The sequence below is a fragment of the Trichogramma pretiosum genome, unplaced genomic scaffold, assembly GCF_000599845.2.
Source record: "Trichogramma pretiosum strain Unisexual culture from Peru unplaced genomic scaffold, Tpre_2.0 scaffold62, whole genome shotgun sequence".
In the NCBI taxonomy this organism is placed as follows: Eukaryota; Metazoa; Arthropoda; class Insecta; order Hymenoptera; family Trichogrammatidae; genus Trichogramma; species Trichogramma pretiosum.
In genome coordinates this window covers 1,046,137-1,059,584 of record NW_019641674.1, presented here as the reverse complement: position 1 = coordinate 1,059,584, position 13,448 = coordinate 1,046,137, and the positions used below count along the sequence as shown (strand labels likewise).

The window sequence follows — 13,448 nt, the reverse complement described above, 5'->3', positions numbered from 1 at the left end:
TTGAATTTTGAATTTTTTGCAATTGCAGATCCTGCAAAGGTTACGTTCAATCCGACCGTCCAGTACTTACCATTTCGCATGGCAGGTGTAGTGCACTGTTACATCAAGGCGAATCCACCATTACAATACGTCACCTGGACCAAAGACAAGCGTCTGCTTGAGCCCTACCAGATCAAAGATATCGTTGTGATGACCAACGGCTCGCTGCTGTTTACTAGGGTAAACGAGAATCACCAGGGCAAATACACGTGCACTCCTTACAATGCTCACGGGACCCAGGGTAGCTCTGTCATGATGGAAGTCCTGGTGCGCAATCCACCAGTCTTTACGATTGAACCACAGGCTATGTATCAACGCAAAGTCAGCGAAACGGTCGAGATGCACTGCGATGCGCACGAAGCCGAGGGCACACAAAAGCCCAGCATTACTTGGCAGCGGGTTCGTACATGTAACTCTTTACCTTATTAATTTTTTTTGCAGTCTGCACTCGATTTACGATATAAATTGCACATATTTAATGAGTAAAAAAGTCGGCATATCATAAGAATGAACCATACCAAAGTATCGAGCTCGGAAATTACGTTCCGTCCGTTGTAATTCACGAACACAGACTGTTTGAGTCCAATACAATTCAATTATTTCTCTAATCGTATATTTACATAAACTTACCTAATGAATTATTTGAATGATTGATTATAAAATTATAGTTTGCTACCATATCGTTATTTATATACCATTCGCAATGATTGAAATTCAAATCTCGCGGAGGACAGGTAAACATTTTTGTTTGCGGATCAAATACGGTACAACCCACGGCCTATCGATTTCTCACGTGCTCTCACGCGGCCGATTGTCAGGTAATACAATCTCGCTTCACAACCGAGCATGACATATTAAATTTGATTCGACAGAAGGATGGTGAAGCACTGCCACGAACAAGGGCTAAACTTGTTGGCGGCAATCTTACAATAGAAGGTTTACGCCGCCAAGACTTTGGCGCCTACCAGTGCGTGGTTGCAAACGAGGTAGCAACGCTGGTAAAATCGACTCAGCTGATCGTCGAGGGAACCCAGCCACACGCACCTCACAATGTCACCGGCACCGCAGACGAGTTTTCTGTTACCTTGTCCTGGTTGCCGGGCTATTCTGGTGGTCCGGACTACAAGCAGGATTACACAATTTGGTGAGTTCATTCGTGCATGCGCTGCGATTTCCGAATAATCCTGTATCATAAGCTTTGATTATTCTGATGGGAAGCTGGACAGCCTCGAACAACTTGTCCTGCGTCAACTCGACCTTGATAACTCGCCTTGGCGAAATCTCGACCCGAGAAAAAAAAAATTTTTTCCATTTCATTGTGCTGTCTGTATGAGTGTAAGGATGATTGTCACGAAAAGCAATTCACTGCATTTTTGGATTGCATCTTACTCCAACATTTACTCCATGTATAATGAGGGACTACATCAAGTTACATCAAGCACATCAAGAGGGACAGTAATCATAAAAAATACACTCCGCAATTATCCCATCAATCAATTTTTAAATGCATTTATCTTCCTCTATTTTGATCGTACCGAGACGAATTTAAATAGTACCTTCATAACGACCTACAGGGGACAAAAATAATCGAAGCAAGCTGTATTTTTTTTTTTTAAATTACTTATTGAAAAGAGTACTGTGCAATGGTTTATGTTAGATTTTGATCAATTTATTACTGTGGTCTATGCCCTATGGACAATGTCCATTGGACATGTTTAAACAATCAATTTAATTTCAGTAATTTTTAGTTTTGCGCTCATTCACTACTGGTTACTCGATATTTCGACTTGAACCCATACATAATATATATATATGGATTCAAAGAGGACAAAATTTTCAAGAAATCACAAAACAATTCGTCTCGGTACGATCAAAATAGACGTAGATAGAAGCATTTTCACATTTGCGTGACGATGAAGACATTCAAAATTATTAAACGCTATATGAATGGTACATTTTAAATAAATTTGATGGTGAACTTTTTGCCGAAAGGAAACATTATAATACAACTTTTCCGTTTATTTAGGATGCGAATGAAATATTTCTCTCAATTTTTACCCACTTTTTACTGCGTGACGACACAAGACATTTATTTACACAAAAATCGTTTTAGTTCCTTCTTACGCTGTTAAAATCAGTTGATGATGCGAACGAAGTTCGGACGACCACGCTAAAAGATGTTAACATACCATAGCTTGAAAATATACACTTTAGACAGCGAACAAGTGCGCACACGCATGCTAATATTGAATCTCAAAATCGAACATTTTCCATGGACATTATTTAAACTACTATAATGACCACGAAATAATTTTTATCTTTGCTGGACATTTAAATATGAAAAATACTCATATTCAAGTGTAAATATCCAAACTTATAATGACACGCAGATGCAAAAATTCAGTTTTAGGGTATAATTTTTGACTGATTCTTAAAATTGGACGCACGACGACAAAGACATTTTCTGCAGTCGGCGTAATATGGTTTTTCAATGTCCAATAATATATGTAAAAGTTAGAAATAATTGATATCTAACTATTTTGCATATTTCAGTAGCGTCATTTCACGATTTTCAACTGCGTACAAGGCAGGACATCAAAAACAAGCTTTTCGTGATAATCACCCATAAACTGTGGTAGTATTTTCCCTACTCTCGGATTTGGCACTCTTATCCTGTTTCTCTCCTCTATTAACTTGGGTTATTTGGGTTTGATGGATCTACACTCAAAAGTGTTCGCTCTGGTATGTAGGAGATAAAAGGAGAGCGCCGAAAGACGGAGATTACGCGCGGCTCGCCTCTGTAATGTGTCTTGGCAGTCAGTAGCTTCCAAATAAAGCAAGCAAATACATCATTCACAGTCTTCTCATTATTCCTACCTGCCCATGCAATACAATAGGGTTACTTGGGTTACTTTTTTACGTTTTTACTGCATATTTTCTTTCGGGGGTGAGTTGTCGCAGTAACCCAAGTAACCAAATTATAAACTCTTGGGTTATTTTGGTGGTAAAATATTTATTTTGGGTTATTTGGGTTATTTTTTTACGTTTTTACTGCAATTTTTTTTCGAAGGACAACAAAGTTTCCGCGGAGACGAGTTGTAGGAGGTGCGAGTAGTCGTAGATCAACTAGACGAGTTTTCCGAGGGCAAGATGTCGGGGATGAATGCGCTATGAATCTGAGCTCATCCGATTCTTTAAGGATACGGTTCGACCGGGAGAAAAAATAGACCCATTCAGAAAGTCATATAAAAATGTTTTAAACTATTCAAATACATCAAGCCTATTCGCATTCAATGAACCATTTCATAATTTTCAGCTTAACAAGCGATAATTATGTTGGGGGCTTGTATTATAATGACATATTCCGTATCACTATTCAAATTATCTCATTATGCTAACAAGTTTACTAATTAGCACTATGCAACTAGAATATCTTATTCACAGCTTCTGCTACTAATTATTCGTATCAAATGGATTATTTATACTCCCAAACCATAAGAGGAAATAAATTATGTTTTGCATTGACAAAGTAAAACTTAGGAAAATTTCATATTTCTAATCAAGAATTTAAAAACGAATTATTGCTCTTAACCTACTTGTAATACAGCCAGAGCTAAAAATTTGTCAAAATGACCGTTGCCTAGAATATTTCTGTAATTTACTGAAATAATTTGCAGGTATCGCGAAGAAGGAGTTCAAGAGTGGAAAACAATTCCTGTTACGCCCTCGGGAAGTACGACCGTGACGATAAGCAGGTTAAAATCTGGAACAAATCACGAATTCCAAGTTATTGGTAAAAACGCGTTGGGAGAAGGAATGTTCAGTAAAATGATCACAGTCAAAACGTTAGGTAAGAAAATATCAATACATAATATATTTCATATTTTAGTTCTTACCTATCTGTAGCTAATAAAGTCATACAGATAACATGATCTCATAAATTGTAGAATACGATAGAAGAGGGAATACTCAGTTTTTATCAATATGAACATTTTAAATACTTAACATTTCACAAAGCTTCAATAAGAGATACACGCAATTAAACAGTAACGTAATACCTTTTGTCTATGCAAGACGAATCGTGCGTTTTCCATTTAGGAGCGCCCTTTTCAAGTATAATGAGACTATTTATGAACCAAAGCTTGCCTCAACTTTAGGTTCAGTCTTTCCTCTATTTGCAGATCTAGTGATAAAGGACCCGGAGGTGTGCTGTCTGTAGGAACTGAAAAAGTTTTACTATATACCGTTATTTTATTTTAGACTTGTGGATGACACAACTGTGTATGCACACAAAGACCTTGCAGAATATTGATGACTTTCAATGACTATGATAAATGTATTAATTTTTCATATGAGAATTAGAATGAGTGCTCCTGTAGTTTCCAGGACATTTTATTGATAATCAAAAACCACATGATTATTGCTGGTGTCGCAAGCCTACAACTACGACCAGATTATCAGATTTTACTTTGTCAACTTGTACGTTGCAATAGAAGAGGAATGTTGTATATATGCAATAGAAGATAATGATATTTGTAATATGGCCAACAATAGTTTTATTGGATATCATCATTTTCACGCCAATAACTTGGATATAGTTAAAAAAAACACTTATCTACATATATTTTTCACTGTCTTTCGCCATCATAAATGTCAAATTGAAACTGCATAAAATACTTAAGTATTGATTATAATCTTCAAGAGGAAAAAGAACCTATATGTTATAGATCTTAATTCAAATCATTGATCGAGACTCATAGTCATTAACAACTTATAAAATAACATATGTAAAAACGTTAAAAAAATGTAATATGAATATAATACTGGTCGATAATGACACTATTAGATTTATTATAATTTTGGGTACAGACAAATTATGTATGTGAGATGATAGTGGGGTCATGTGTATATTTATGTGTATAACTTATCCTTCGTATATAAAAGCAACCAAATGCAGATTCGCAATTATAATGTATAAACAAGTATAAACAACCCAGACATGTAATAAAAAAAGGGGTTTTGTAATGTTATTGTAAAAATTGAATGATTTAGTATCATCACGAAAGTTCAATTTACTGGAATTGCTCAGCATTTTACGACTGGAGTTGCCACTAGTATAGTTCGTAAAAATTATTTATAGATATTATTATATTATCCTACTGGTACTGAACCAAACAGTAAGAGTTATTGTATCTAAAAAGAGCAATAAGTGTTGAAATTTTTTTAATGATTTGACATTTTTATAAGAATGAAAATTGGGCATTCCCTTCACAATAGGATTCTATAATTTATTGAAAAAGTAGGAAGTAGAATTAATGAAAAGTATAACATGATTTATTGTTTAATTTTATTGAAAAAATGTTAATCATTTTTTTTTATACAGATGTTGGATTACAAAAAGTACCGACACCATCTTCAAGCTCCGGAATTCAACCCCCAGCAGTGGCTGCTGCAGATCAAAGTGGTGGTAAGTTTTAAATATATATTTCATAGGCCATTGCAAACTAACTATTCAGAATTTAATGTTTATTTATTTCTTCACCAAGCTTATATTATAATATTGTAGTGTTCATTTCATTACATTTTTAGAAACCATGATATTATTGAATATAAATCATGAAATTTAATCAAAAAACTTCATACCCACTCTCACACACACACACACACACACACACACACACACACACACACACACACACACACACACACACACACACACACACACACACACACCGGCCTCCTTGGCTCAGTGGGTATAGTTCTTGCCTGCTGATCCGAGGTGTGCCGCAGGGCGCAGGGTTCGATCCCCACCTGGCGAATTTTCGAGGTTCGTTTTTTCGCCTGGTGTGGTCGAGCCCGTGCCCGAGGTGGTTCGGATTCCACTATAAACTGTAGGTCCACGGCTGCAGGCAGCCTCCTGGAGGGTGAAATATCCCCCAATCGCCCTGCGGCCCAAGTTGAGAAGAATTCCCGCAAGATGGAGCCCGAAAGCCAGAACTCCTAGTGCTGATGTTGGTCAACGGAGTGCATCATTCGAGAGGAAGAGCGCCAACACAAGGAAGAGCACCGACCCCTCGGCTCCAAGCCTGAATCCTCAGGCATGGGGCCCGATATCAGAACTTCTAGTGCTGGCGCTGACCGACGGAGTTTACACTCATCATGGAGTAACCCAGACGCCAACACAAGGAAGAGCACCGACCCCTCGGCTCCAAGCTTGAATCCTCAGGCATGGGGCCCGATATCAGAACTTCTAGTGCTGGCCGACGGAGTTGAAGCGAGAGGAGCTCGCAAGAAGCGGAGATGCTGGACGGTGTCGGGGTGGAGACGGCACTAGTCCAGCTTACGGCGAAGTTCTGACGAACTTACCGAAGAAGAAAAACATCAGCACAAGGGAGAGCACCGACAAAGACGGCTCCGGAAGGCGGGAATGACGCTGGACGAGGGCTTCGCGGGGCGAGCGGGGGATCACCATCGAGTTCACACGGTTCCTGAACCCCTGATCACTGCGCCTTGGCGTGCGGTGGATGGGGGATGTAGGGAAATGACCAATCATATCGATGTAGCAGCAATGCTAAAAGGCACCCACCGAAGTAATATCTAATGATGGTTCCGGTGGGAATCATGCCGGAGTTCGGAAGGGCCACTGGTGCAAGGGTTTACCCTGCCCACGTCCTCTCCATAAAAAAAAAAAAAAAAAAAAAAAAAAAAAAAAAAAAAAAAAAAAAAAAAAAAAAAAAAAAAAAAAAAAAAAAAAAAAAAAAAAAAAAAAAAAAAAAAAAAAAAAAAAAAAAAAAAAAAAAAAAAAAAAAAAAAAAAAAAAAAAAAAAAAAAAAAAAAAAAAAAAAAAAAAAAAAAAAAAAAAAAAAAAAAAAAAAAAAAAAAAAAAAAAAAAAAAAAAAAAAAAAAAAAAAAAAAAAAAAAAAAAAAAAAAAAAAAAAAAAAAAAAAAAAAAAAAAAAAAAAAAAAAAAAAAAAAAAAAAAAAAAAAAAAAAAAAAAAAAAAAAAAAAAAAAAAAAAAAAAAAAAAAAAAAAAAAAAAAAAAAAAAAAAAAAAAAAAAAAAAAAAAAAAAAAAAAAAAAAAAAAAAAAAAAAAAAAAAAAAAAAAAAAAAAAAAAAAAAAAAAAAAAAAAAAAAAAAAAAAAAAAAAAAAAAAAAAAAAAAAAAAAAAAAAAAAAAAAAAAAAAAAAAAAAAAAAAAAAAAAAAAAAAAAAAAAAAAAAAAAAAAAAAAAAAAAAAAAAAAAAAAAAAAAAAAAAAAAAAAAAAAAAAAAAAAAAAAAAAAAAAAAAAAAAAAAAAAAAAAAAAAAAAAAAAAAAAAAAAAAAAAAAAAAAAAAAAAAAAAAAAAAAAAAAAAAAAAAAAAAAAAAAAAAAAAAAAAAAAAAAAAAAAAAAAAAAAAAAAAAAAAAAAAAAAAAAAAAAAAAAAAAAAAAAAAAAAAAAAAAAAAAAAAAAAAAAAAAAAAAAAAAAAAAAAAAAAAAAAAAAAAAAAAAAAAAAAAAAAAAAAAAAAAAAAAAAAAAAAAAAAAAAAAAAAAAAAAAAAAAAAAAAAAAAAAAAAAAAAAAAAAAAAAAAAAAAAAAAAAAAAAAAAAAAAAAAAAAAAAAAAAAAAAAAAAAAAAAAAAAAAAAAAAAAAAAAAAAAAAAAAAAAAAAAAAAAAAAAAAAAAAAAAAAAAAAAAAAAAAAAAAAAAAAAAAAAAAAAAAAAAAAAAAAAAAAAAAAAAAAAAAAAAAAAAAAAAAAAAAAAAAAAAAAAAAAAAAAAAAAAAAAAAAAAAAAAAAAAAAAAAAAAAAAAAAAAAAAAAAAAAAAAAAAAAAAAAAAAAAAAAAAAAAAAAAAAAAAAAAAAAAAAAAAAAAAAAAAAAAAAAAAAAAAAAAAAAAAAAAAAAAAAAAAAAAAAAAAAAAAAAAAAAAAAAAAAAAAAAAAAAAAAAAAAAAAAAAAAAAAAAAAAAAAAAAAAAAAAAAAAAAAAAAAAAAAAAAAAAAAAAAAAAAAAAAAAAAAAAAAAAAAAAAAAAAAAAAAAAAAAAAAAAAAAAAAAAAAAAAAAAAAAAAAAAAAAAAAAAAAAAAAAAAAAAAAAAAAAAAAAAAAAAAAAAAAAAAAAAAAAAAAAAAAAAAAAAAAAAAAAAAAAAAAAAAAAAAAAAAAAAAAAAAAAAAAAAAAAAAAAAAAAAAAAAAAAAAAAAAAAAAAAAAAAAAAAAAAAAAAAAAAAAAAAAAAAAAAAAAAAAAAAAAAAAAAAAAAAAAAAAAAAAAAAAAAAAAAAAAAAAAAAAAAAAAAAAAAAAAAAAAAAAAAAAAAAAAAAAAAAAAAAAAAAAAAAAAAAAAAAAAAAAAAAAAAAAAAAAAAAAAAAAAAAAAAAAAAAAAAAAAAAAAAAAAAAAAAAAAAAAAAAAAAAAAAAAAAAAAAAAAAAAAAAAAAAAAAANCACAGCGACCACCAGGCCATCGTCTTCGAGATCGAGGACGCCGGGACCTCGACCAGGCCCTCGACGCGCCAGAGCTGCAGGTGGAACGCCCGTACACTCGACGCGGACCGTTTCTCCGCCGTCGTGTCCGGCGCTTCGGTCGCTCCAGGGACCGCGGAGGATATGGCGTCGAGCCTCATGGACGTCATCACCGGCGCATGTGATGCCTCCATGACCAGGGCATACTCACGCCGCCGCCGCGAGCCAGTGTACTGGTGGACGGCGGAGATCGCTGATCTGCGACGCTCTTGCCTGAGGGCTCGTAGACTATTCCAGAGATCGCGTGGCCGGGAGGACGAAGAGGCCCTCAGCGCGAACTACGCCTCCGCGAGGCGTCTACTGCGCGTGGCAATCAAGACCAGCAAGCGCCGGTGCTGGAGACAGCTTTGCGACGAGGTCGACAGCGACATATGGGGCAAACCGTACAGAATTGCCATGGCGCGTCTGCGATGCCCGCAGACCGCACAGCCTAGCTCCCCTCTCCTGGTGCGCCGCGCGGTGGCGGCTCTGTTTCCGCGAGTGCCGAGCGGGCCCGCCCTGCAACTGCCGCGTCGGATGGGAGAGCTGGTCCCAGCCGTCACCTTGGAGGAGCTCAAGGCTGCTCAGTCGAGGATCAAGGAGCGCTCGGCGCCCGGCCCGGATGGCGTGCCCAACATGGCGCTCAAACTCGCTATTGCCGCGCGTCCCGACGTCATCCTGCGGGTCTACACGACATGCCTGGAGACCGGCGTCTTCCCGTCTAGCTGGAAGCGCCAAAGACTCGTCCTGCTCCCAAAGCCAGGCAAACCTTCCGACGAGCCGTCCTCGTATCGTCCGCTGTGTATGTTAGACACGGCGGTCAAGATTCTCGAGAGAATTATATGCGACCGGCTGGAGGCGTTCACAGAGAGACCCGGAGGCCTCTCGGAGCGACAGTACGGCTTCCGGAAAGGGCGATCAACGATAGATGCCATCGAAGACGTCATTTCCACCGCCCGTAAGGCCATCGCTGGCAAGAGATGGTACCGCGGCACCAAGAAGTACTGCGCCGTGGTGACACTCGACGTGAGGAATGCGTTCAATTCGGCTCAGTGGGACAACATCCTCGCCGCTCTACGCCGTTTGCTCGTACCCGATTACTTGCTGAGAATAATCTCCAACTACTTCTCGGCAAGAGTGCTCGACTTCACCACGGACGAAGGTCCAGAGTCCTATGAAGTCACAGCAGGTGTCCCACAAGGGTCGATTTTGGGCCCGATCCTGTGGAACGTCATGTATGACGCGATCCTGCGTCTCAACTTTGATGGCGATGTTTGTATCGTCGGCTTCGCGGACGACATCGCGGTGGTGGCTGTCGCCAAGCACCTATGGCAGATCGAATACGATCTGAACGCTGCAATCGCACGTGTGCGAGACGCGCTCCAGGCGCTCAGCTTGAATACGGCTGACCACAAGACGGAGGCTCTGCTCATCACAAGCAGGAAAAAGGAGGAAACCATCACCATCACGGTAGGCAACCACAGCATACGCTCGTCCCCCTCCATTCGCTACCTGGGCCTGCACATCGACGCCAAGCTGAAGTTCGACCACCACCTCCGAACAGTCAGCGCGAAGGCAGCTGGTGTGATCGGGGCCCTTACGAAGATCATGCCCAACTCTGGCGGGCCCAGAAGCAGCCGACGCAAGCTGTATGCCCACGTCGTCGACTCCATACTCCTGTATGGAGCCCCCATCTGGAGCACAGCAGCGCAAAAGCTAGCCTACATACGCCAGGCGGAGTCAGCCCACCGACGAGCCTGCCTGCGTGTGATCGGAGGCCGGCCGCATGTCTCCTACGAGGCCACATATGTCCTTGCCGGCATACCACCGCTGGCCCTCCTTGCAGACGAGCGAGCGCGACTCTACGGCCGCCGCCGAGAGAACGCAGGGGACGAGGAACGCTTGGCAACGCTAAGCAAGTGGCAGGAAGCATGGGACCGGTCGACGAAGGCCCGATGGACGCATCGACTGATCCCAAACATCAGGGTGTGGATCGAGAGGAGGCACGGAGAGCTGAACTACCACCTCACGCAGCTCTTGACCGGGCACGGCTTCTTCAAACACCATAGCCGACGCTACGACCACAATCAAAGCGCGCAATGCCCGGTCTGCCCCTCATCCATCGAGAACGCGGAGCATGTGTTTTACCAATGCCCGAGGTTCAGCGAGGAAAGGGAGAGTCTACACTCCCTGCTCCACGAGGTCATGACGCCGGAGAACACCACCAGGCTCATGCTCGCGAGCGAGCCGAACTGGCTCGCGGTTGCTTCCTTCGCCTGCTCAGTCGTAATATGACTGAGAGACGAAGGAATGGACGGAAGGTGATGACCGGACGATGCAGCTGGAAGAAGACGCCACCGCATCCAAGCCCCCAAGAAGCGCAAAACGCCAACCCCTCCATCCCCGTGAAGTAATGCCTAACGGCGGTTTCCACGGGGATGGAACAAAGGGAAAAATAGACGTGGATGTACCTACATACTCTATGTAAACTAATCTGTTATTTTCTTTCTTCTGCTACATTACTACTTAATGTAAACTCCTTTTTCTCTTTCTTCTAAATAAATCACCGTTATACATCCAAAAAAAAAAAAAAAAAAAAAAAAAAAAAAAAAAAAAAAAAAAAAAAAAAAAAAAAAAAAAAAAAAAAAAAAAAAAAAAAAAAAAAAAAAAAAAAAAAAAAAAAAAAAAAAAAAAAAAAAAAAAAAAAAAAAAAAAAAAAAAAAAAAAAAAAAAAAAAAAAAAAAAAAAAAAAAAAAAAAAAAAAAAAAAAAAAAAAAAAAAAAAAAAAAAAAAAAAAAAAAAAAAAAAAAAAAAAAAAAAAAAAAAAAAAAAAAAAAAAAAAAAAAAAAAAAAAAAAAAAAAAAAAAAAAAAAAAAAAAAAAAAAAAAAAAAAAACACACACACACACACACACACATAGAGTTGAGTTCGGAGAGCGAAGCAAGAAGTACGTGTTCTGCTTGTGCTCCTGTTTTCTCGATCTTTTTGTATCGATATACGCTGTGTCAATGTGCTTGTGTGAGTGTTGCGCGTTCACGAAAGCGCACCGCGTTGGTGCATGTGTCTGTGCAGCTCCACTACAGTGCTCCCGCGGTCGGTCCCATCAATGTGAGCTCCGCTTTAGTGTGAGTGCGTGCCTCGCGCCGTCGTACCGGCACTGTTGAGTGGACTTGTAGCAAGTCGGCAGCTATGAACGACGGGCTACAGAACTGACAGGCGCCCAAGCCGGCAGATAATGACGAAAAGACAAGCTAGTTGGAGAGCGGCTCGCTGCCGTCGATGCCTGTGAAGTCGACGACCTCCTCTTCGATGATTGCGGCGGCCATTACGCAGAAAATCATTTGCGCCCTCTGCTAGCCAAAGATGCCTTGCTCCCGACTCCTGCAGAGTTTGCGACCGGAAACTCTGATGAGAAAATGAAGCGAACTGAAGGACTTGTAAAGGGTCTTGCCGATTTTCTGTTCGGTAGAAACAACGTCCTGGTGTTGTTTTGATACCCTTCGGCCGACAAGTCGGTCTGCACTTCTCCAATATTCTCGGACAGTGCAACTAGTAAGCAGCCTGCATTGTCACCTCCGGTGACTCACGCAACGCCCAAGCACTACGCCATAGTAGTTGCACCCAAACAGCCTGACGAGAACAACAACGACGTCGTAGACTAAGACAGGTTTGTTCTCGTCGACCATCGTCGTCATCGCCAGCGTAATCCCCCAGCAACAACATCTGTGTCTGTTTGAGCCCAGCAACAGCCGAAGTCACGGCCATCGCAGCGCAGAGTTCACTATTTAACAGACGCAATTGTTATCAAGGCGAAGGATGCGTCGACGTATGCCGACATCCTGCGAACACTCAAGTCAGAGCCGACATTGCAGTAATCAGTCAGGAGCAGCGTACAAAACATCAAACGCAGCGCCGCTGGTGTCTCGGTGTTGCAGCTCAGGAAAAACGTGGACAACGCCTCCACCCTCGGCGCGAAATTGGGCAAGGTCCTCGGTGACGCGGTCACTGCCAGCGCCCTACAGCACAAAACCATGATCAAGATCAAGGATCTCGATGAGTGGGCCACCAAGGAGAAGATCCCGGGTGACCTGGCCGCCAAGGCGCTGAAACTTGGCCACATATGGATTGGTTGGGTCAACTGCCGCATCCGTGGTTGCGAAAATACTCCGCGCTGTTACCGCTGCTGGAGCCCCAGCCACGTCTTGGCCCGCTGCAAGGGACCTGATCGCTCCAAGCACTATTTCCGCTGCGGACAAGCAGACCGCCAGGTAAAAGATGGCATGAACAATTCAACGTGCGTATTTTGCCAAAAACTAGGCGCTGTCCACGACCATGCGTTTACAAGCCAGTACTGCCTTCTTGCATAGAAGACCGCCCAAGCCCGCCGATGATGAGGATCTTACAGATCAATCTCAATTACTGTAAGGCTGCTCAGGATCTCCTGAACCAAACCATTCGTGAGCAGTGCATCAACGTGTCCATAGTGTGTGATCAGTACAAGAACTTAGATCCACCCTATACATGGCTTGCCGATGCCAACAGCCAAGCCGCGATCTGGGTGCAGAGAGTGCGAGAGTTTTTTCAGTGTCTACGCACCACCAAGACTCGCTGATGTAGAATTTTCCACCCTCCTCACCAACATCACTGAGGAAGCCCGGGGCAAGAGGCCGCTCATCGTCGCGGGTGACTTCAACGCCTGGTCGACGAAATGGGGATGTCGATTAACGAGACTGCACGTTACAACTCTCCAGTACGCACAGTGCGGTGGTTCCACCCGGGCCTGCAGAAGAGATGGCAACAAGGCTTATGGCCGCCATTACCGGTGCATGCAACGCCTCTATGACCAAGGCAAGTGGACAACGTCGTCGTGACTGGTGGACAAGCGAGATCATCGACATCCAGCGCTCATGTCTGCGAGCGTAATGGCTTGCC

At 39.2% G+C, this 13,448-nt stretch overlaps 1 protein-coding gene across 10 annotated transcripts in view; it reads left to right on the top strand.

Moving 5' to 3' along the window:
* Nucleotides 1-13,448, top strand: part of LOC106649048 (protein turtle) — a 95,626-nt gene that overhangs the window by 60,191 nt on the left and 21,987 nt on the right. For all 10 annotated transcript variants that reach the window (XM_023460575.1, XM_023460576.1, XM_023460577.1 and 7 more), the window contains 4 exons: nucleotides 29-438; nucleotides 912-1,183; nucleotides 3,717-3,889; nucleotides 5,423-5,506. In XM_023460575.1, coding sequence (XP_023316343.1) covers nucleotides 29-438; nucleotides 912-1,183; nucleotides 3,717-3,889; nucleotides 5,423-5,506 — 939 coding nt within the window. The remainder of the gene's footprint in view (nucleotides 1-28; nucleotides 439-911; nucleotides 1,184-3,716; nucleotides 3,890-5,422; nucleotides 5,507-13,448) is intronic.